The sequence below is a fragment of the Malus domestica genome, chromosome 10 (genome assembly GCF_042453785.1).
Source record: "Malus domestica chromosome 10, GDT2T_hap1".
Classification (NCBI taxonomy): domain Eukaryota; kingdom Viridiplantae; phylum Streptophyta; class Magnoliopsida; order Rosales; family Rosaceae; genus Malus; species Malus domestica.
In genome coordinates this window covers 27,903,276-27,927,518 of record NC_091670.1, presented here as the reverse complement: position 1 = coordinate 27,927,518, position 24,243 = coordinate 27,903,276, and the positions used below count along the sequence as shown (strand labels likewise).

At 35.8% G+C, this 24,243-nt stretch overlaps 3 protein-coding genes and 1 long non-coding RNA gene across 4 annotated transcripts; all 4 read left to right on the top strand.

Moving 5' to 3' along the window:
* The first annotated feature begins 8,224 nt into the window (after positions 1–8,224).
* Positions 8,225–10,433, top strand: LOC103412181 (sm-like protein LSM5). Its single transcript, XM_008350781.4, has 4 exons — positions 8,225–8,439; positions 8,531–8,654; positions 9,788–9,860; positions 10,147–10,433. Exons 1-4 carry the CDS (start codon positions 8,403–8,405, stop codon positions 10,177–10,179), a joined length of 267 nt encoding a protein of 88 aa, XP_008349003.1. The 5' UTR covers positions 8,225–8,402; the 3' UTR covers positions 10,180–10,433.
* A 4,556-nt stretch (positions 10,434–14,989) lies between these two features.
* LOC139188931 (uncharacterized) lies at positions 14,990–15,800 on the top strand. Its single transcript, XR_011572350.1, has 3 exons — positions 14,990–15,218; positions 15,442–15,554; positions 15,720–15,800. It is a non-coding gene; the product is annotated as an uncharacterized lncRNA (long non-coding RNA).
* Positions 15,801–15,823: 23 nt separating this feature from the next.
* Positions 15,824–18,012, top strand: LOC103403654 (uncharacterized). The gene is made up of 7 exons (XM_070806301.1): positions 15,824–15,838; positions 15,893–15,996; positions 16,202–16,275; positions 16,570–16,625; positions 17,128–17,226; positions 17,313–17,393; positions 17,495–18,012. The coding sequence occupies exons 1-7, from the start codon at positions 15,824–15,826 to the stop codon at positions 17,894–17,896; spliced, it is 831 nt and encodes a 276-aa protein (XP_070662402.1). The 3' UTR covers positions 17,897–18,012.
* A 2,412-nt stretch (positions 18,013–20,424) lies between these two features.
* Positions 20,425–20,895, top strand: LOC114827433 (F-box protein SKIP23-like). The gene has a single exon (XM_029109228.1). The coding sequence runs from the start codon at positions 20,425–20,427 to the stop codon at positions 20,893–20,895; it is 471 nt and encodes a 156-aa protein (XP_028965061.1).
* The last annotated feature ends 3,348 nt before the right edge of the window (positions 20,896–24,243 follow it).

Genomic DNA, 24,243 nt, shown 5'->3' with positions numbered 1-24,243 from the left:
CGGAACAACAAAAAACAAGTGTTGCATTCGGGTGGTTCAATGGTAAAATCGCCTTCATATATTCACATTGGATTTAGTTTGTTGCTTACCAGGTTGCTTATAGATCACCGCCGAAAAGGTAATTAATAACACTAATCTTAGTTTTCTTCAAATATTGTTCCGAATATCGTTAGTTAACATTTGAAATGTGTCATACTTCAACTTTGTGTCACAACTCTAAAAACATTGTTGGTCAAAATAAACTCGCACCATATGTTCCGCCGACTTCTGATGAATTTGTTGTAAACAGTCTTTGCTGTCTGCTGGGACATTATATGCTGCTGACTGCTGAGGCTGCATGAAATCCACTACGTACTATAGTCCAAAACATACATATGAAAAGCCCACGTATATATAGTTCAAACCAAAAACTGGGACTGTAATTCCACCAAAGAGGTCAGTCAAGACTCAAGAGCATGGTTTTTTATGAAATAATCCAATATATTTTTGTTGTGTCAAATCAAAATCAAATCAAATCAAATTAAAGTTAAATAAATATAAAATTAAAAAAAAAAAAAACAGAATTGATCAACATTATGCCGTACAAAAATTGTATAAGGATGTTAAAACAAAAATAGGGTATTGTTGCAATCCTGTTAGATTAGGAATGTAATTGTGTAAATTCTAATATATCTCTTATATTCCTATTAGGAGTTGATTACCTATTAAATGTTGTAATGCTAAAGGGAAAGGTTTTTACCTATCATATTACTATAAATAAAGGCACAATAGGATGAAATAGAACACACCCACAATTACACATCTCTTTCTTCTTCTCTCTATACCGCACATTCCTCTCTCTGGCCTCCATAATTGTTTAGTAAATTATGCCTACAACACGTTATCAGCACGCTCTTGACGCTACGCTAAAGAGAGTTTGTTCTTCAATCAGGGGAGTATTACGTTTTAATCATTCTTTTTGTGATTAAGTAATTATTTTATTGAATTGATCTACATGCTATTGATTCAATTAATTTTTTCTATGTTGAACGTGATACAACGCATTGGAGATGCAATTCCGGCTTTATGAGAAGGATCTTCTACAAGTTCAAAGGCTTTTGCTGTTTTCTGCCAATCAAGTACGCTTAAAATAAGGTAAGATATGTGAAATGACCATGAAGCATGAAAACATTCTCCATGATGCATGAACCCCTTATCTTTATATTTTCCTTCCGATATATATATTGTATATGTTTCATATATTTGTCAATATATATATATATATATATATATATATATATATATATCTTTCATGCATCGCACAATTAAATTGTTATTTGGAATTTGTGAGTCAAAGTATTAAATTAAATTAGAAGCATATTTAGGGTTTCCTAAACCCTAAGGGATTTTGAAAAAAAAAAAAGAATGGGAATTGGATATGGTGCGGCACACCACCGCACCATCATAGTGGCAACAGCAATCAGGCCTCGCCCTGGAATTAACCTCAGCAGGGCCTGAAGCCCAACGCCCAAAATTGATGCCCTGGTCCGTGTCCTTCACGTCATCCCACAAGTCTGGGCTTGGTCTCTGACCTGCATGCTGCAACCCTTATGCTTGCTAGGCTTATGCATCAGCCACGGGCCTGCAGCCCTGGCATTTGGTCCACTGTTAGCAAGCCTAGCTTGTTGGGACCCATGTCATGACCCATTGCTTATCATGCATGACGCCAGCCCAATGCAGCTGGGGTGTCCCTCGCAACCCGCAAGCTTTTGGGCTTGCTCCCGTGCCATCCCCTCGGCCCAAACTGAAACCCAGCTGCGGCTGGGGCTTCTCCCTCACCCCTCGTGGCCTGTAGCCCATTCTCGAGGATTTTGAACCTTGACTTTCTACTAAAGGCACCTATCATGTGCCCTTAACCCACGCCACCAAGCCCAAATTATTTTGGGGCTATATTTTCAATCCAATAATATTATTTTAATATTATTTAGCTTCTATAATCGACCTTGTATGACCTGATTTATTGAATTAATTAAAAGTGATGTGCAGTCCATTAATTTGACAAGAAATCCAAAATTATTGACCTAAAGATCACTTTGGACATTAACGATTCAATAATTTATTTTTATACTTTGAACCGTTGACATACTTTTGTAGTCCCGAAGCACTCACACTTGAGTTCCTAAAGCAACTCAAATCCACTACACTTAGTTGTATATTGTATTCCGTGTTATTGCATGAACCTCTCTTTTATGAACTAAACGTTTATAAACTAAATTGAACCTGTAGTTTCAAATTTAGTGCCTTTGAAACCTAAAGTTTTCATAAAACAATACACCCACGAAAACCCGACATTTTTCATGAAAATCATGTCTTAGAACTCGAATGTTCCAACTTTGATGCTTATGGATGATTCATTCCCATAGCACCAATCACAATCTTGTTCCTTCCAATTCAGTGGATTGTCGACCCGTCACAAGTTCGATTTTCCTGATTTGTACGTTTCTAATAAAAATGACTTTATGTGGGGTACAACTAAGGTATTAAATATCGATGATATTGAAAATATCGGTAGTCCAAAAAACGGAAATATCGATGGAAATATCGGGATATTATCGATATCGATAAAAATAATATGGAAACCACGGAAATTGTAAGAAAAACTTGGAAATTTTTATTGAAACTTTGCAAGATGTTTATTTAGTCAAATATCTATTAGTTTATCACAAAAAAAAAAGTGGAAGGAAATGCATTGCATGATGGATTTAATTGATTTAAGTTGATTATATAGCGAGCTGGCAAACATTGTGAGTGTAGAAAATATGTAATAATTAATGAAAGAAGTTTAAACACACCATAATCATTTATATATAATGAATTAGTACAATATTTTACACTTTATACATTGCATGGTAAGATACACGAGTGATTTAGTACCACATAGAGTTCCTATGAGGTTCAAAATTTTCACTATCTTCATCATCTTTATGTGTAGAGTAAGTGTATTGTGAAGAATAGTCATCAAATGATAAATCCCCAAAATAGTTTTGCATGTAATTGTTAACATGCCACCTATATGGATCCAAGATTGGTTGACATTGTCCATAAGCAAAATCATTTGAAGATTGAGTCTCGGATTGTTTCCATGAGTCGCTCGATTCCATCCCAATAGGAATGGGATATGAAGGGTAGGGAAATGGTTGGTTATGAGTATAACCATAGTTACTACTTCCCACTCCAACAGAGTCCAAAGTTATAGATAACGAGTCATCTTCTTGACTTGACAAAATCCCCTTGCCTCTTTCTCTACGAGTATAGTCCTTCCCTATAGTACCAATTCCTGGTCTTACCCGCCTACTGCCATGGTCCTCATCCTGTATTGCATGCGTGAAGTTTGCCTCACCAGTGAAGAGGCTCATAAATCCGAGAGGTGGTCCAACATAGTTTCCATATCCACCACCACTACCTCCAGCTCCACTATACTTCATCATTCCCACCTCTGGTGGTAGGTGAGTCTCCTGATCTTGTACTAGAGCTATCATTAGTATCAGCATGATGTTGTGGCTGTGTAGGTTTGGAAAAAGGTGAAATTCCAGTGTTTCTAGGCCTTTGGCGCAAAAGTTCTTCCAAAGAGTTAGCGCTGCTAGATCCCACCTCCTCCTCTAATACTTTTTCTACATTTATCCCTTCATTACATGCTTCTTCAGCAACTCTGGGAGCTGGGTTGCATTCATCATCATCTAAATGAAGAGGTCTAATCCATTGATAAAGTTGGTTACCCTTTGTATCATCATCTTCAGTAACAATATCGAACACATCTAGTGGGTCACCATGGTCGACATGATCTATTTCTGCTTCCTTATCTCGAATTGGAAGCTTCATGTTGTAGTAGCAATAAACTAATTTTTCCAACCTACTATGAGCCAACCTATTTCTTTGCTTTGTGTGTATGAGTGCAAATGTGTTCCAATTTCTTTTACAAGCAGATGAGGAAGCTGTTTGTGATAATACTTTGATTGCTAACTTTCTCACAGTTGGTGCATTAGTCCCATACATGATCCACCATTCAGCTACAATGAAAAACAATGTTGATAAGCCTAATAACTCCAACAAATTCTATTATAAACTGATAGTGAAATATGTTTACACTCACTAGGAGACATTTTTGTTCGAGCAGCAACTGATGTTGGTTCTCCAAAAGTTCTTCTTGCATCTTTAAACCATGTTAGCTGAATTCAATAAATCGCGTTAGTTTAATCCAACAAAGTAATTATTATAATTTAAGTAATTGTGTACCTCATTTCCAAATTGGCCAACTGCTGGTGATGCAGGGTCTAATTTAGAGTATGCATTATGTACAACACGTATAAGGGTACCATAATCTCCAACACCGGGTCTGTATTGGTATCGAGGATTCAAATAATATGTTGTTCAAAGAAACACATACTCTAATAAGAGAAATAATACTTATGCAACTAAAGAAATGAATTGCAAATTATGACATAATTTATACCTGCTGCATGCAAATCGTGGTATAATGTTTTATACCATCGGTCTTCAATTATCTTTATGACCCACCTTGCACCATGTTTTCTTTCCAATTCATCCTTCACTACACGCATCAACTCATATATTGCCCCCATAGTAGGATACACTTCTGTGTCAACGATCCATAAAACTTTGTAAAGAGGTTCAAACACTTGGCACACTTGTTCTGATTGAGTCCAAAAAGCATGATCGAGCACTATACTTTCCACTATACGACCTGCATTTGAGCGGCTCAAATTGTGGTTGGTCCAATCGTCATTAGTGAATAGTTGTTTCAACCCTGCTTTCTTCTTAAGTAGGTCGTCTAATGCAATATAGTTGGTGGCGAATCGAGTGGTAGCTGGACAAATAATTTCTCCTTTGCAAAATTCACACATCTTTGCCAACAACCAACCGTGATTGTAAATACAATTTGTGATCGTTCTAGCTCTTTTTACCACAGTAGCAACATTCTCTCTCTTCCCCATTGCCTCAAACATGAGATCAATACAATGTGCTGCACATGATGTCCAAAACACATTATGATGCTTCATTAACTTTTTTCCAAATTTGACAAATGCAGAACCGTTGTCAGTCACGACTTGGACAATATTATGCTCTCCCACCTCCATGATTACATCCCTCAATAATTTGTAAATATACTTGTAGTTCTTTATATGGTCTGAAGCATCAACAGACTTCAAAAAAATTGTCTTTCCCTTGGAGTATACCATGAAGTTTATGATAAACAATCTGGTCGGCCCAGTCCATCTGTCACACATGATTGTGCAACCATTAGTTTCCCACTTTGACCTCAACTTGTTAACATACTCGCAAATGTCTTTATACTCCATATCCAAATATTTGTTTCTTACCTCATAGGGAGTGGGAGGTTATACTTCAACACCGGCCTGTTGACATCCCACTACCATATTTTTGAAATGATGTGATGATGCCTTCTCAGTAGAGACATTTTCATATATAAAGAACTTGCTAATTAGACGCCCCATTCCCTCCTTCACATTACCTCCAGTGAAATAACTCCAAACACTCTTTTGACGTGCTTTGGATAACTTATATAAACTTTTGTGATTCTCTAACATTGCCTCCTCGTCTCATTTGTGCACCACCACTTGTCCCGGAACCTTGTGTTCTATTAAGAATTTTATGAAGTTGTTCTCTTTCCCATGCTGACTGTTTGGAGGCACGTAATGCTTGTTTCAAACTGCGTCGTTCTTCAGGTCCCATGTCATCATCACATTCGTCCTCATCGTCATCATCATCACTATCAACCGCTTGGCCAATGACTTCTCCTCGTAACCCAGCTCGAATATTTTCCATTCCATGTGTTATCTTTTCCTTCTGCTGTTTTTTATTTTTTAATAATATGGTGATGAATGCCTTCACTTCTGGGGGGACATTATCGCATCGTTGGACATTTTTTGCTGGATCTAATCCACTAAGATGGTATTTAAGTCGTGTCACTCCGCCACTCTTCATTACCTGACCACAATATTTGCAAATTGTGCCATGTTTGTTTCCGTCTATTGGATCTCCATGTTCCCAAGCTGGATCATGTTTAGTAACTCCACTGGACATCTTAAACGTACCTATATTTATTTTTCATCAAAATTAGACAATTTTTTTTAGCCAAAAAATATAGTAGTGATGGCAGTTATATAAGAGAACCTAAATAATAAAATTATTATACAGAAGAATTAAATACGAAGTAAAGAAAATGATTGTAAAAATTTAAGTAATTATAAAAATAATATGGAATAATAAAACCTAATATTAATGAATAATAATCCAATATGATAAAAAAAAAATCCTAATATTAAACATAGTAATGATTCTAATGAATAATAATCCAATTTGATAATAATCCAATTTAATAATAATCCAATTTAATGAATAAGCCAATTTGATAATAATCCAATTTAATGAATAATAATCCAATTTGATAATAAAAAAACCTAATATTAATGAATAATAATCTAATTTGATAAAAAAAAATAATCCTAATATTAAACATAGTAATGATTCTAATGAATAATAATCCAATTTGATAAAAAAAAATCCTAATATTAAACATAGTAATGATTCTAATGAATAATAATCCAATTTGATAAAAAAAATAATCCTAATATTAAACATAGTAATGATTCTAATGAATAATAATCCAATTTGATAATAATCCAATTTAATGAATAATCCAATTTGATAATAATCCAATTTAATGAATAATAATCCAATTTGATAATAAAAAAAACCTAATATTAATGAATAATAATCAAATTTGATAATAAAACCTAATATTAATAAAATAATAAATAACATTAAACATATTAAAATTATCCTAGGGAATAATTACACAACATTACTTAATTACTTAAAAAAATTAACATGTAATTGTTAACATTACTTAATTACTTTAAAAAATTAACATGCAAGTATTAATTACTTAAAAAAATTAACATACGAGTCCACACAAATTTTTTTTTTGTTGTATAAATTACAATAATATAAATATAAGTTTGTAAACTTACCTTGAATATGGAACCCTTTGTGTTGAACCTTTGGAATGGATCTAGAATGACTTTGAAAGAGGTAAGGGAAGAAGAAGAAATTAAAAGGTGTAATAGAGGTTTTAATTTTCGAAGGGTCAAAAAATGAGTGATGATCTGATACAGAGGCTCTGATAATGTGAAAGAATATCACAGTGGCACACAGTTTTGAATGAAACCACCATCCATGGTTTGAAATTGTACAAGTTATAATTGTAAAATTGTACAAGTAATTCTAAAAGTTGTCAGGAAGTTCCTGAGTCTTGAGTCCTGACAGGAACCACACACACACACACGCACACAGACATCCCACACGCAGACACACAGAGACCTCAGTCTCTCTCTCTCGATCCTTCTCAGTCTCTCTTTCTCAATCATTCTCTCTTCTCTCCCTTCTCCATTCTCCCACACACATACACAGATCTCTCGATCTCTCTTCTCCCTTCTCCCACACACACGCACAGAGACCTCAGTCTCTCGATCCTTCTCCCACATGGCCTTCTGCTCCTCCCTCGCCTTTCTCCTCGTCCGCGTCTTCCGCCTCGTCGGTGCCATCTCGAGTCAAAACTCTCATCTTTCTCCTTTCTCTCTGCACCGAGACCCACATACACACACGCACACCATCGCACCTGCTTTAGGAAGACACCCACCTCGTCTTTCTCCTTCTCATTCTTGTCTCTGCAACTCGGCGAACGCAGGAACCCTCCGGCGAGTTTCTTGAATTTCTCCGGTTAGGTAAGCTTCGGGTTTACCTCTTTCTGTTCTAGATTGAAGCTTAGATGTGAAATTTAAGTTCTATCTTGTGTTTTTGCAAGGTTTTTGGGACGAAATCGGCTCGGGAATAGGCACACCCATCTCCGGCGAGGCCGTGGGTGTCGACGAACTTTCCGAACACCTTCGACCGTTTCACGGCAAACGAAAGTTATAAAAACATTCCTCTCCTCTTCCATTTCATTTTGATACCTAGATAGGAGTCTAGGGTGCTCTTTTACAGTCGGTCGGAGCTCTAGAAGCTCCGGCGTTCTTCTCCGATTTGCACAGATCTAAAATTTCGCGATATTATCAATAATATCACGATATTTTGACGACAACCAGTTAGATACCTATTAAAATATCGTTACCGCGAAAAACCGATATTATCGGCATTTAAGACCTTGGGTACAACTGAGAACCAAAGAAAAGGCGTCAAGGGTAGTTTGGACTTTGCCGGTCTGGCACGCTGGTATAATCGCACTAACAAAGTGTGGAGTCCAGACTCCCGAACTCACTGTGACAGGCACAGATTGCCGCCAACTTGTTCGCTATCGCAGCCAAAGGCTCCCTCCCCTTCCAATGGCCGCCAACAATCCCTCGCAGCTGCTCCCATCAGGTTTGGCCACTCCTTTCCCTTTTCTACTTTTCCGTAGTTTCTCGAGAAAATTACTCGGAAAATTTGAGGTGTTTTCCTGGAAAATGTGTAGAGTTGATCGACCGGTGCATAGGGTCGAAGATATGGGTGATAATGAAGGGAGACAAGGAGCTCGTAGGGACACTGAGGGGTTTCGATGTCTACGTCAACATGGTACTCGAAGACGTCACCGAATTGTATGAATTTCTCCTTTAATTCTGTTCTTATGGAACCCTAAAATTTGGGGGATTGTTACTGGATTTTGGTACAAGATTGAGTCTTTAGTTTTATGGATACTTTGTTTGATTAATTGATGGAAACTTTAGAAAAAGGAGAAAGGAGTAGAAAGTTATGTATTGGGTCTAATTTGGATATGGGATTCAGTGAGACAGAGGCAATTTTTACTGACTTGGAAAATCTGAATTGTCTTTGTTGTATTTATGTTAGAAATTTGTTCATGGCAATCAGTTGATTGGAAGTCCGAATTGAGCTCTTACAATTACAGTCGGTACAGATTATCGAACTTCAATAATCTGCTACTAGAATGTGAAGCACTCCAGTACTCCAAATACTTGTATATTTTAATCTCGAAGGATGCAGGACTGCCTCTAGAGCTTTGAATCTTAGTTATATACAATGGGAACTAGGGTTTTTAATTTTGAAAGGTTAGATTTGATTGGTGTTAAAGCACATTGTGAATAGTTGAATACAACCTCGTTTGTGTATTAGAATTTTTCTGGTTATCTTTTTTTTTTTCCTTATGATTTTTCTTATCTGGATACCAAAATACTTGGATTGGCTTTTATATGGAACAGTTGACACATTGAATTATACTAGATTGAGAAAGCTGGCAAAGTCATGCAATTGCTTAAGCTTAGTTTTAGGGCATTTCTTAGTTAGACATTATGTTGAATACAAGTTGTTTTCATAAGGTAGATAAAGTCCCATGTGAGGCTCCTATAGCAAGAGTGATTTCATATGGGCACTGTGCATGATGCATAAAATTGCAATTAAAAATATGATTGTTGAAGAAACTAAGCAATAGAAAGAGAAACTGGACTAGGATATCTCTGGCTACAATACTTACATGTTTGTTTCACAATTACCATATGACGGCCAGATATAATTCATATGAATGTATGTATGTATTTAATACAATCATCACCGTTGAGATGGTGATTGTATTAAATACATGCAAGTATTGTAGCCAAATCCATTAGTTTACGATTAATTATGTTCATTCACTCTATTTACTATATGGTTTTCCACTTTTGTGATCTATTATGCATGCTAATATGGATGGCCCTTGCTATGTTGTTTGGATGTACAGTGAGATTACTCCTGAAGGAAGACGTATAACCAAGCTTGATCAGATTTTACTCAACGGAAACAATATTGCCATTGTAAGTAAAACATGGGTGGTCTTTATTTTGCCTGGATGAAATAATTGAATTTCCAGCGAATATGCATGTGATTGTTAGGTTTTATTTGTCAAGTATAGTACTGCACTTTTTGTGGCCTTTTTCTTTGCTCGCCTTATATATGACAACTTAATCTTTAAACTACTTGTACAAGCTTATGGCATCTACTTCTTGGCCTTTTTGATAGAAGCTAGACCCAGCATAAAACAGAGATGAACGATGTTCAAAGTTTTGTAATAAATTGTCTAATGGTTTGTGCACAATGCAGCTGGTCCCTGGCGGCTCACCTGAAGTGGAATGAGAGGGTAATCAGCCACTCTGCTATTGAAATATTTAAACTACATGTGGTTCGGGGGAGATCGTTTCTCTTTGTTTTCTCCACCCGGCCCTCTTGTTAGTAGGAAGCGACGTGGTTCTAGGACATGTTAAGGATATGGTGTATTATGTTTCTTCTAATTAGGAGTTGTGTTGATTTTTCAAATACAATGACACAGGCTGATCTTTATTATTGTTCCCAAATGTAATGGAAGTTAAGAGTTTCTGTTGCTGACCCAATTTGTGCAGTTTTCTGATAATTTCATGTCTTTCGGTTTTGTGTGTGTGGAAATCACAAGAGCCAATAGCAGTATAGACTCCTTCCTGCCACTTTGGCGGCCGCTGTGGCCAGCCACCGGTCATGACACTCACGCCACCTAAAAAATTAAAAAACTAAAAGCAAAAGTTTCGATACGTAGCCGGTTTCTGTTTTCTATGTGACCGAAAGAGGTGAAGAATAAAAAATTGATGTTTAAAATGAGAAAGTCGTGGAAAGGCTGGCATGGGTTTTGCCAAATGGAATCGAACGAAAGCGACAGTCAATAATTTTTGCTTGTTCTGTACGCAAGAGAAAATAAATAACTTTTTAGTTAATGAGAGTGAAATAGTTTATAGTAGTGGAGAAACTTTTACATGTATTGGAAATATTACTGAATATATCATTTCACGTGTTATCTTATGAGTATTGAGTTGTTAAAGTTTAGGTAATACTTTTAGAGTGAATTTCAAATGTATAATTTAGGCTATCATAAAAAATCGCAGCAATTCTCCAACTTTGAGAAGTAGTTCCTTTAGAATTAATGAACAACAACCATTACTTAGGTATAACGTTAAACATATACATAATACATGTATTATAATTTAAATAGAAAAATAACACGACGTTGCGGCATTACAGACACACCTATTTGAATTTACTACACGTATGTCGGTTTGTTGACGTTCTAATCTTAATTTTCTAATGTCAAATATTTGCCTGTCAATTCACTTTCCAAAAATTGGATTTTGTGGTTCTCTTGGTATTATTGATCCTTGGAACATCAAACAACCAATTCTCAAGTTATTACAATCAATATTACCACAATAGTGAAAATAAATTTATACCTTTCTTATTATTGAAAATAGACTTATACTTCTCTAATTATTGAAAATATATTTATACCTTTTTTTCATTATTGAAAACGATTGGATCCTCTTTGTAAGTGTGAATTTAGTTAAAAAAACGAAAATAAATTGTCAAGCTCTCGTCCAGTGTTATTGTCACATCCCAGTCCGAGCCCCCACCAACATCTCGGGCTCAACTCCCACTAGTAGAAAAAACACTTTGCGCGACGAAAACTTGCTTGACGCAGCAAAATTAGTCGCGCAAAGTGTGTTTGCCCGACGCGAAACACAAAACGTCGCGCAAACGGCTTTTGTGCGATGGCACTTTGCGCGACGAAGACCTATGTTGCGCAAACCAGTTTTGCGCGACGTAGGTCAACTTACGTCGCGCAAAACTGGTTTGCGCGACGTTTTGTGCGTCCCGCAAGATTTTGGCGCCAACCCAAGTTGGTTTGCCACATTTTTCGTTGACTTTGCACGACGCAGGTCCACCTACGTCAAGCAAAACAGCTTTGCGTGACGCATGTTTACCCGTGTCGCGCAAAGTCAACGACTTTTTTTCCATATTTTAATCAGTTTGGGAGGTAGAAACTGCAAACTAGTTGCAGCAGCTACCTCCCTCCCCCATATCTCTTCAAAACCTTCTCCAATTCTCTCCTTTCCTCAATCTTTTTCTATCCGGTAAGCAATTTGATTTTGTATATGTAACTATGAATTGAGAATTCAAACTAAAACTACTAAATTTGTTTTGTACAGGATTTTTGTATACAATTATCATTGAAGAACGAATTTGAAGGTATTTTCTTCATTTAAGAACGAGGCAGTGTTGGTTGCCAAGCTTCAACACAGAAATCTTGTCAGGCTTTTAGGTTTTTGCTTGGAAAGAGAAGAAACCTTACTTGTTTATGAATATGTGCCTAACAAAAGCCTTGATTATTTTCTGTTTGGTATGTGAACATCATTTGATGAGTATACATATATGTTTGTGTCAGTATATATAATTCTTTGTAGTTCCTAACTACAAAAAGTACTACTTGAACTTGATAAATTTACAGAACATAAAAAACGAGAACAACTAGATTGGTTGAGCCGCACCATGTTAATTGGAGGAATTGCTTGAGGAATTTTTTATCTTCATGAAGATTCGAGGCTTAGAGTTATACATCGTGATTTGAAAGCTAGTAACATTTTATTAGACATCAACATGCATCCGAAAATATCAGATTTTGAGATGGCTAGAATGTTTGGAGTTGATGATCAAACTGAAGGAAATACCAAAAGAATTGTTGGCACTTAGTAAGTTTCAACTTATACAAATACCTCTATGAAAAGAAATTAAGAGTACTAACTTACATGGTTGAAATAACCAACGTGCACAAGGTATACTACTTAAGTTGTAAACGGTTATTTATAGGCGAAAGTGAGGATTTGAGGATTCAATTACTTTCTATTTTTCTTATGTAATCATCAAGTAATTGAAGTAGGACTGATTTGTTGTTGACCAATTCAACTTGGCTATCTTTTTCTTTTGAGTTTTGGTTCACCTTTTTGAGTTTTTTAAAATATAACTTTGGGCGAGGCTAGAGTGGGCCAATGCGTCACACAAAGACTGTTTGAGTTTTTTCTTTTTTTTGTTAGGACATCTTGTATGTACATTTTCATATAGCTTATAATTAAATATTTTTTCTCGGTTTATTATTTATTGTTTAGAATTTAATTACAATATTTATTAAAAATTAAATCAAAAATAGTTTTGTAAAAAATAAAAAAAAAACGTTTGTGTGACGTATATACGTCGCGCAAAGAGACCTTGCGTGACGTTAGGCATGCGCGTCGCGCAATCAAACTTTGCATGACTTATGTACGTCGCGCAAAGAGACCTTGCGTGACGTTAGGAATGTGCGTCGCGCAATCAAACTTTGCGTGACGTAGGCACATCTTTGCGTGACGTATGTGCGTTGCGCAAAGAGACTTTATGTGACATTAGGAATGTGCGTCGCACAATCAAACTTAAAGTTTATTTATACTTTCATTAAATATAACATAAGATTTTGTGGTATCCACTTGTGTTAATACTTTAAATTGACGATCGAATTAGTTCATTGTATTCATATAGGATCCAGGAGTGTAGCTGTAAAAAATCATCAAAATCGGAGTTAAAACTACCGTTAAATCGTGATTTTTCCTTTATAACCGTCGACATTTTTTGTCTCGTTACTTGATCTCTGCATGTTTGTTTTTTGCCCTTTTTTGCCATTTTTGGCGTATGCGATCTCGAATCATATACAAACAAGTTTGACGGTTGGATCGTTCAAATTAGTTTCGTACAATGCTTTTCCCATCAAAACGATAGATTCACTAACACTTATAGTTTATTTATACTTTCATTAAGTATAACATAAGATTTTGTGGTATCCACTTGTATTAATACTTTAAATTAATGATCGAATTAGTTCATTGTATTCATATAGGATCCAGGAGTGTAGCTGTAAAAAATCATCAAAATCGGAGTTAAAACTACCGTTAAATCGTGATTTTTCCTTTATAACCGTCGAAATTTGTTGTCCCGTAACTTGATCTCTGCATATTTGTTTTTTGCCATTTTTGGCATATGCGATCTCGAAGCATATACAAACAAGTTTGACGGTTGGATCGTTCAAATTAGTTTCGTACAATGCGTTCCCATCAAAACGATAGATTCACTAACACTTAGAGTTTATTTATACTTTCATTAAGTATAACATAAGATTTTGTGGTATCCACTTGTATTAATACTTTAAATTGACGATCGAATTAGTTCATTGTATTCATATAGGATCCAGGAGTGTAGCTGTAAAAAATCATCAAAATCGGAGTTAAAACTACCGTTAAATCGTGATTTTTCCTTTATAACCGTCGAAATATTTTGTCCCGTTACTTGATCTCTGCATGTTTGTTTTTTGCCATTTTTGGCGTATGCGATCTCGAAGCATATACAAACAAGTTTGACGGTTGGATCGTTCAAATTAGTTTCGTACAATGCGTTTCCCATCAAAACGATAGATTCACTAACACTTAGAGTTTATTTATACTTTCATTAAGTATAACATAAGATTTTGTGGTATCCACTTGTATTAATACTTTAAATTGATGATCGAATTAGTTCATTGTATTCATATAGGATCCAGGAGTGTAGCTGTAAAAAATCATCAAAATCGGAGTTAAAATTACCATTAAATCGTGATTTTTCCTTTATAACCGTCGAAATTTTTTGTCCCGTTACTTGATCTCTGCATATTTGTTTTTTGCCATTTTTGGCGTATGCGATCTCGAAGCATATACAAACAAGTTTGACGGTTGGATGCTGAAGAGTGATGGACTTGGCGTATGCGATAAATTTTTTAATAATTTTCTTAAAAAAACAAATTACTTTGCGCGACGCTTTAATGTAATCGTCGCTCAAAACCACTTTGCGCGACGTCAAATTGTATACCCACGTCGCGCCAGTTGAAAATTTTGGAGGTAAATAGTGAAAGTTAGGCGCTTTTTTTTTTTTCAATTTTCTAATTTTGGGAACCTTGAACCCGTTCACCTCTTTCTTTCCAGTTGAAAACCTTGAACCCTTCCATCTTTACCGTATTCATCTCTCTTCCAGTAGACGCATATCCTCTTCCCATAGTCCTCATCTCCTCTATCTTTCCCTCTGGCTCCATCTTTCCCGTTTGGGAACCCTGTTGACTTCATCTCCTCTATCTTTCCCGTATCTCCCATTCCCATAGTCCTCATCTCCTCTATCTCTCCTCTTCGCAACCTTGATCCCCAAATCTTGAACCCAGACCTGTCTTCCCTCACTCTTTCCCGTATACCTATCTCTTCCCTCTCATTCTAAACGACGGGCAGCCACACGATCGAAACCGACGGGAATCAACTCCCAAAATCAAGGTAAGGGTTTCTGATGCAAATGTTGGTCTGGTTACTGAATTTAGTTGGTCTGATGCAAAATTAAGGATGAATTGATTTAATTAATTTACTGAATTTAGTTGGTCTGATGCAAATCTGGGTTTTAGTTCTTAAGCTTCACTGGGTTTGGTCAACTGCCAACCTATCTAAGCTTTGTAATGCACTCTTTCATATTAGATAACAGTATCTTTTTGTTTATTTTCAGTTGATTCAGTCACGCATTGGTTTGCAACAACCGTACTTGGTTTGCCTCGTATTCAGTCACGCATTTAGTCACGCATTTGTTCAAAAGATAACTCAAGGTTGATCCAGTATAAGGTTATCCAATGATTCCAATCTGGTTTCTCATATGATTTTATTTTTGCTTAGCTGATTTACGCGTGTTATTAATTCACCTTTCCTTTTTTCGCTTTTCTACTCTTTATTTTCTGTCACCTTTTAACATACCTGAAAATGATATGAATGCATACTTCAATTTTCAAGGGCAAAAGTTTCTAGCAAAAGTTAGTCTTCACAAGGTACTTGCAGATTCAATATTTTGCTAATGCATTTTAATTGATCAACGTATAAATAGATGCCTTCGCAACATGCTGCTATCTATTGTTAATACTTTCGACCTGTCGCTTGGATAATGGTTTTGTTCTTCTGGTTCACAGGTAAAAGTCAGTTTCTTCTCAAAAACAGGGGTGCGTGCTGCTCCATTCATACGCCAAACTGCTAAAAATTATTGGAGTCATGCTCCTTTTGCATTCGTGCTCTGGTAAGAAGAGGAATTGTCCTTTTGGTTTAATTCTTGAAAGAGTATTGTTCTCCAGGTTCTCCAGATTTTCAAAATATTATGTGACTTGAGTCTAAAAATAACACAAACACTACTATTGTGAGTTTAAACTTGAACTATTACTATAAATTGGGTACCGAAAATTATGCATCTTTGATTTCATAGGAACTTATATGCTTTCCAACAGGTTTGAGGTAAAATCTACACCTGCTATAGTGATTTTGAAAGATCCTGGTGTCAAACCTGTTGTGTACCACGATTGTACATATAATTGTTAGTTTGATTGCTCTGGGGAGTTTGGTATTCGAAATGGGTTTTGGCTTTTTAGTCTATGAAAATGATTGCTCTGGGGAGTTTGCTATTCGAAATGGTATATTGGGAAGTATATATAATTGTTAGTTTGATTCATATAATTGTTAGTTTGGTAAAACCGTAGTTCCAGGTTGAAATTCTTTTCATTTCCGTTATTGCACCCTTTTAGAAAATTAACATTTTGGCATTTTACAGGCAATAGAACTATGGAAGACAAATATGAGGCATCCTCAGGCATCTAAGGTCGTCAACAAGGACATAATATCGCACTTTGTTCTTCGGCTAGTTTATTGCAAAACGTAAGAACTTGTAACATTTTATTCTCGTAAAAGATTTCCTTATTATATCTTATTTTATGTTGTTAATTTTTATTCTGCATAACATAAATTTTCCTTTTGCTTATTTAATTGGCATTGACTTACATATAGTATTCATGCATGTTAGATGTATTCTGGAAAATCTTGTTCTTTTAGATAGTTGTGAAAAACCTATATTCTTGTTCTGAAGAATGAGCCCTGCATATGGCTTTTCCAGATTTGTAGGAAGTGTTAACTTTTCACAGGGGATTGAAACTAGAAAACATTTGATGCACATACTTATATATGATATGCCTGACTGCTTAACCCACTGCCTCGAGCTATTACGGTATTACCTTAGATGAGAATTTTACTCGAAAAGACTTAAGCAGTGCAGGACCCGACCATTTAAATAATAATTTATTGTTTTTGTTATTTTATTTAAGCTTTTTTTAATAATTTCTTTCAAATAGTCGCACTAACCTATATATTGTATGTTTAACAGAAGAAATCTATTGCTGGCAAGAAAGCTCGGGACTCAAAGACACTTCTCCACCATTCCGGTTCGAAGCCCTTTTCGTATAGGGTTGAGGCACGACGTGAGGTAAAAGTATATTAATTTTGAAATTTTATACAATTTATTTTTTATTATTGATTAATAAAATTTTCTTAATGTTTTTTTTTCTTTAGGAGGGTTCTAAGTTCCCACAGATTGACCTGTTCAAGCATGTTTACGTTCATCCCAACAATGAGAACAGTGACCAGCTTTATGTAAGTATATGTAATTGTTATTTTTCTTATTTTTATGAATCGTTCAAATATTATTTATATTTTGTTATTAAACATTATATGTTTTTTCTTTATTATTACAGGGTGATATGGTGGAAAAGAGCATTGCTATTCTCCAAGAAGCAACATCGCAACTTCCCCTAGAGACCCCGATCGAGGACGTCATTGTACCCAAGGATGCAGATGTTCAGATCGTGACTGAGGTCCTGGATCAGAAGTTCGGTCGTCGTCATGGTAAGGTTGTTCGGTGTACGGGGAAGGCGGGGGTTCGTGAAACGGGTGCCTCTTCTTCCAGATTGTCCACAGGAGAGGTCAATTCCTTGAAGGAGGAAGTGACAACCCTAAGAGGTCAGGTTGCGGCCCAGGACGACCATATTAGGGCCCAGGACGAGAGGATGAATATGATTGTTCAGGCCTTAGCGATGTCCGGCCTCCAAATCCCGACAATGTTGCTCCACCTTCGACTTCCCAGCCATTTCGCCTAAACGATACCGAGTAGCATGATGTATTAAACTTAGAAGACTTGCAGTTTTTTATTTTTTTTGTTCGGACAAACGTACATTTTCATATATTCTATAATTAATTACTTTTTCTTGGTTTATTAATTATTGTTTAGAATTTAATTATAATATTTATTAAAAATTAAATAAAAAAAATATAAATGACAAAAAAAAAAAAAAGGTTTGCGCGACGCAGTGCCTACCTATGTCGCGCAAAGCTACTTTGAGCGACGCAGGTCCTACGTCGCGCAAAGTATCTTTGCCCGACGTAGTGCCTACCTGCGTCGCTCAAAGTAGCGTCGCGCAAAGATACTTTGCGCGACGTAGGCACTGTGTCGCGCAAAGTATTTTTGCGCGACGCAGGTAGGCATTGCGTCGCGCAAACCCTTCCTTCACTGCCTTCGCGCGACGGTTCTTGCGCGTCCGTAGTAACACGATATTATCCGCTTTGAACCTTGACCATGCCCTCAGGGTTTTGTTTCTGGGAACTCACACGAGACCTTCCCAGTGAGTCACCCATCCTGAGAATGCTCTCGCGCGAACTCGCTTAACTTCGGAGTTCCGATGGAATCCGAAGCCAGTGAGCTCTCAAAAGGTCTCGTGCTAGGTAAAAATGAGAATATACATATAAGGCTTACAGGATTCACTCTCCTAAGTGATGTGGGATGTTGCAGTTATGGTCTTGATTTAAATTGTGAAAATGGCTTAACTGTGAAATTCCCGATTGATGAAAATTGCTATGAATCTAATTACAAAATTCAATAAAGCAGAGAAATACACCAAATTCATTAAATTATATATATTGAGGTCAAATAACCAAATCAAGGAAGTAAATATAAAATTCTTAGCAAAATACACTTTTGCATGTTTATAACTGTACGTACAACTGAAACACAACTCCTCTTAGATTAACTATTGTCGTCTGCAAGAGAAACTATGGTGGGCTAGGGTAAACGTGGTTGCTGATGATCATAATCTTCTTGGTGCTGGATGCTTTGGCCTTGTCTCCATCGTCTGCCAAGACTCCGGCAGAAGGGGAAGCTGCAGTAGAACTAGTAGGGCCTGGAAGAAGAGACCGGAAGCATTGGAGAATATTGTCGAGAATCAAGCTTTTAACTGATCTTCTCTTCGCTGGAACCACACCCCCAGGTTTTGGTTTGAGGCAAAATGGCTTCCCTTCTGCTGAATTTATCTTCATTTCCATCTCCATCTCTCTCTCTCTCTCTTCACAGTGTGTCGTGATAATTTATTTCTGAGTATAATTCCGGATGGGTTTAAATAGAAAAAACAATGTTACTGTAGTTGTGGGAAGGAATCGTAAACAACTAGAAAGGAAAATGCAGATAAACTGAGCTATCAAAACGACTAACTAGTTTCGTGCCATCATATCCCTATCAATGTCGGCATAAGGTGAAATAAATCACATCAATGGACTTAGAGAATCTCCAATGAGCTCCTTAAATGAGCATATATATAATATTTAGGTAGAATTTAAAAAATCAATTCCAATCATGCTCCCTATTCAAGATAGGGATTCATTTAGGCTATCTCCAACCGAATGATGGTTAGATGGCTCGTTTTAGTCATCTAGCCCTCCAAGAAATTAATATTTTAATAAACAGTACAGGGCCATATTTGCTTCCATTTCCAACCGATGGCCAAAAGACCATAGGGCTCGTTTTAGCCCTATCGCAAAAAATCGTCTTCAACTGAGGGCCAAACATAATTTATTATTTAAATTTAATGTTATTTAATGTTGTATAATGGCTTAGGAAATTATAGGAAAAAAAATAGAATTTAAAAAAAACACACGTTTAAAAAATTTTGTAAAAAAAAACTGTAAAAAAAAAATTTCAAAAATAACAGCTAGCTGATGTCAGCTAGCCATTGTATTTGAAATTCGGCCTAGCATTCCTGTCGGATATAACCGACATGAATAATTAACAATATTGTCGGTTATATCTGACAGGAATACTCAGCCCTCTGGCCTAGCCCTCGGTTGGAGACGGTTTTCGGGCTATTTTCGGCCCTCTGGCCCTTTAGACCCTTCAGTTGGAGATGGCCTTAGGAGCTCATAGTGGTTCTCTATAATTAAAATTAACTATTTTAATATTATTTTAGATAAATAATTAACTTCTATCGGCTAATTATTGAGTCATAGTCATTATAACTCTCTAAAGTAGAGAGCATGATTAGAGTAAGGGGAATTTTATTTGAACTCAAATGACCTTTTTCTATACCCAACTTACTCTCTACACCCATATTATTTTTTACTAAACTAAAAATATCTCTTTAAACCCAAATTTATTACCTAAACTACTACCCTCACGAACCCAATTCAATATATAAATTTATATTTACACCCATTCAAAAATAAAAAACCACAAATTCATTAAACATTTAATCTTTCCAGGCTAAAATATTTTCTTATGCAATAACGTACCTGGAAACTGATTGCATCTCAGCTAGCTAACCACTTGTACAACGGTCACAAGAAGCATTAGGTGGAGTCGATGGGAGACCTACTCTTAGTTGATAGATATTCGGATTACAACCACATATGTAAAACTGCTGGCCACAGATTCTGGATCTTCAAGTTGGAGGCAAATGAGAAGAAATGGGTTGAGCTTGGGGCGGGAGTTTTGGATGATCGAATATTGGTGCTGGGGGATGACGGCTGCTACTTCGTGTCTAGTCGGGATTTCCCTGGATGCAAGGGGAAAAGCATTTATTTCAACGAGCCTTGGTATGAGAAGTCGTATAAGCATGAGCTAGCAAGAATGCTACCCCGATTTGGAGTGTTCAGCTTAGATTCTGGCAGCAGCAGCATCTTGCGGCTAGCAGATCTTCCGAGTTCCGAGAACATGTTTTGCCCACCCCCAACTTGGACTTGGCCTGCAAACAAGCCATACTCTTTCAAACACAATCATGGGGAAGATTCCATATCAACTTCAGAACCTACTTGTATTAAGAAATTAACTTAAAAAATAAAAATTTCCATATAATGACACGTGAGCATAATAAAAAATTAATTTTCCTTCATTTATATAATGATACATGAGCACAAATGGTGTTTTGGGGATGCAAACAGACACCGGCAGATAAAAACAATAAAAGGGATGGTAGTAGGATAAACAAAAAGTGATGGTAGGGTTTAATGGGTTTATTGATAAATTTGAGTTTTATTATTAATTTCATTTTGTACTTAATAATAATTATGCAATAGGGTAAAATAGACAATTAACAATTTAAATTTAAGTTTGGTGTAAAAAGAGGTTACATGAGTTTAAATAAAATTTCACTTAGAGTAAAGAGCTTCTAGAATAAGTTTTAGAATGTTTTAGCTAAAATTTTGTTACAAAAACACTTTCATTAATTTAAAAACATTTGCAAGCGAATTCACTGTTCAGATGATCATCAAATGGTGTTATAATTCACCTAAATTAATTATACTAAATGTATATGCATTTTATCAATATATTCCAAAAGTACGACGTATCAATATTTATAAGAATACACCACATGACAAGTATTATAGTTCCAACGACCCAAAAAAAATTACATTCCTATGACAGAAAAGGTCTGCCAAGAATTCAATACGTAGGTTTTGCAACTTCCATGCACCATCCATTTTTATAATACGCATAGTATTTTGTTAAGAATTCAATTTGTTGGTATAATACACATATTTATGCTGAGAAGCATGACTCAATACGCATAATACGAATATAATTACGACCCCATGAGTAATAAGTACTCGGGTGGAAGCTTCCTCTTTAAATGGACTTGAAAGCTTCCTCTTTGCCATATAAAACACGTTTTCTATTTGTTTTTCCTCAAAAGAGTGTAAAACACGGCTAATCTGTCATTTAACAGCATGCTACAAGTGGTTTGCCCCATAGATTTGATCGATTCAAATGTGTGCGTCACCTTATCACCCCTTATGATCAATGGCGGATCCAGGAAATACTATTAGGTGGATTAGTAAAAATAGCGCGCGCAGTGCGAAATTTTTTTTATACTAGAAATAGCATGCATATTATCATTTCATCGAGTCTTGGTAGGCCTGAAGTCATTTGAAAATGCATACTACAGACATGTTAATGTAAGCAAGGGGCAGCACCCAAGGTATTCATGGACATTCATCAAGTTTTGGTAGGCTTGAAGTCGGTTGGAGGGCAAGTATGAAGCCAGCTCTAATCTTTAAAAGGGCAACGCTCAAGGTATCCATGGACATTCACCGAAATTCGGAGGGTCAGCACTTAAGGTGTCTATGGACGTTCATTGAAGTTCGGGGGGTCAGCTGACCCCTTGCCCCTTAATGGATTCGCCAGTGCTTATGATTATTGTATTTTTATCATACAAATTTTAGTATTTTTGTTTATTTTTTTAATTATTGTTTAGAGATCGTCTATACAAAAATAATCAAAACAATTCTTTAGCCACATATATGTGTCGAATAAATAAATGGTGTCGGTATCAAGTAACATATTCATGGTGAACCGTTCATTTATTAGATACATTTATAGATGATTGAACGTTCTCTAATTTGATTGATATTTTTAAAAGATAATCTTTAAGTAATGGTTAAGAAAATAAATAGTTCTAGTTATGAAATTTGTATGGTGGTGTACTAATACGTTATTTGTAAAGAATGAACAAGGTGGTGCACCCCCTTAAATGGATTCAAATTCCCTTGTTCCCTTGTTTTCATTATTTGTATGGTAGTTTAAAATGTAGCAGAAAGTATATCAATTCAGCAACTTGTGTTCCTTAATATTGTTACCCAACAATAATAATAATAATAATAACTAGCAAAAGTCACACACTATGTGTGATGAGATATATATATTTTAAGTAATGTTAGAGAGACTAAATTTACAGATAAAATTTTGAAAACTAAAGGACATGCAAGTTGATGATTAATTTATTATTTACACGTTGATAAACGTGCTTATTCTTATTGGTGCACATCATTTAATTTGCAAATTTAGTGTCCAAATTTGGTCTCCCTAGTATTATCCATATTTTTTTTTATATTTTTTTAAAATATTTGTATTTTTTTTATGGGAGGAGTTATTTGTTTTTAACATGTTGGCAGACATCCCAAAAAAATAAGGGTTGGCAGTTAGGAGGGAGAGAGAATGAGTTGTGAGGGTATTGATAAAGTAGCATAGCTTTAAGTTTTAGAAAAAAAGCAGAAAAACTTGTTTGTACAAAATTACTTTAATAGCCACATTGTTTTCTTTTTTATTATCTTCTTTTAGTTTTGTATTAAAAGGGTATATAAGTAAATTTTATTAGTTTCTAGTTGACAGATAGTGTTTTATTAATATATACTTTAGATAATAACAACAACAACAATAATATTAATAGTAATAATAATAATGTTCCTCAAGCGACGCTCTCTAGGTTTAACATTCTTCTACACTTTTCTCCTGCTTAATTATTTCTCTTTCATATTTTTCTCCAACATACATAATAGGTGAGATTGCTAATTATTATATAATAAAGATTGAATCATATGAGAGCATGCATAATGTATGCAAATTAACCTAGGCTAGTGTAATTTAGCATTAAAATTAAGAAAAAAAATATCAAACTTTTAACGGGACATATTAGCTAGCGCATAGTAAAATAGCCCAAGACTCTTCAAGGAGCCAGTTTAGCTACATCTCTTGCCCACAGCTTTTTTAAAACTAGTTATCTAACTAACACTTTTAGCTCTGCCCTCTCACATTATTAGAACAATAAAAGAATTGGAAGATTAGATTTAATGAATCGTGCATGATAAAAAGAATGGTGGATGGTGGATGGTGGATGGTGGATGGTCAGTCATTTTCTCACATTAATCATTTTGGAATCTTGCATATGTTCGTCACGGTTCATATCACCACTGCCGAATGGTGGATGGTGTAGACCGGTCCTCCTCGATAATGGCAATATTCCAAACCCTGTATGACGTATATATGGTGCAGACCGGTCCTTCTCAGTGCTTACGCCCCTTGGTTCCCACACAAATTAAAGGCAGAAAATCTTTGCAAAGAATTCAACATGTAAGGTTGTTTTGTAGCTTTTCTCGCACGTTCCTTGCAACTTTTATGATAGGCAATTCATTAGGCTTTAATGGCATGCCTCATCAATTCACTATTGTAAGAATATCGGGGCAGACAGACGTGACCCGACATGTTTCAAAAGCCATAAATATTGTAGAACATGACCAATCGCCAATGGGTTAATAATTTTGGCACCATTGAAGAATGGTCTTTGGTGTGGAGTTTTACTACTGCTTCAAATTAGTTCGAGTTCAAATTATATATACAAGGGCTGGG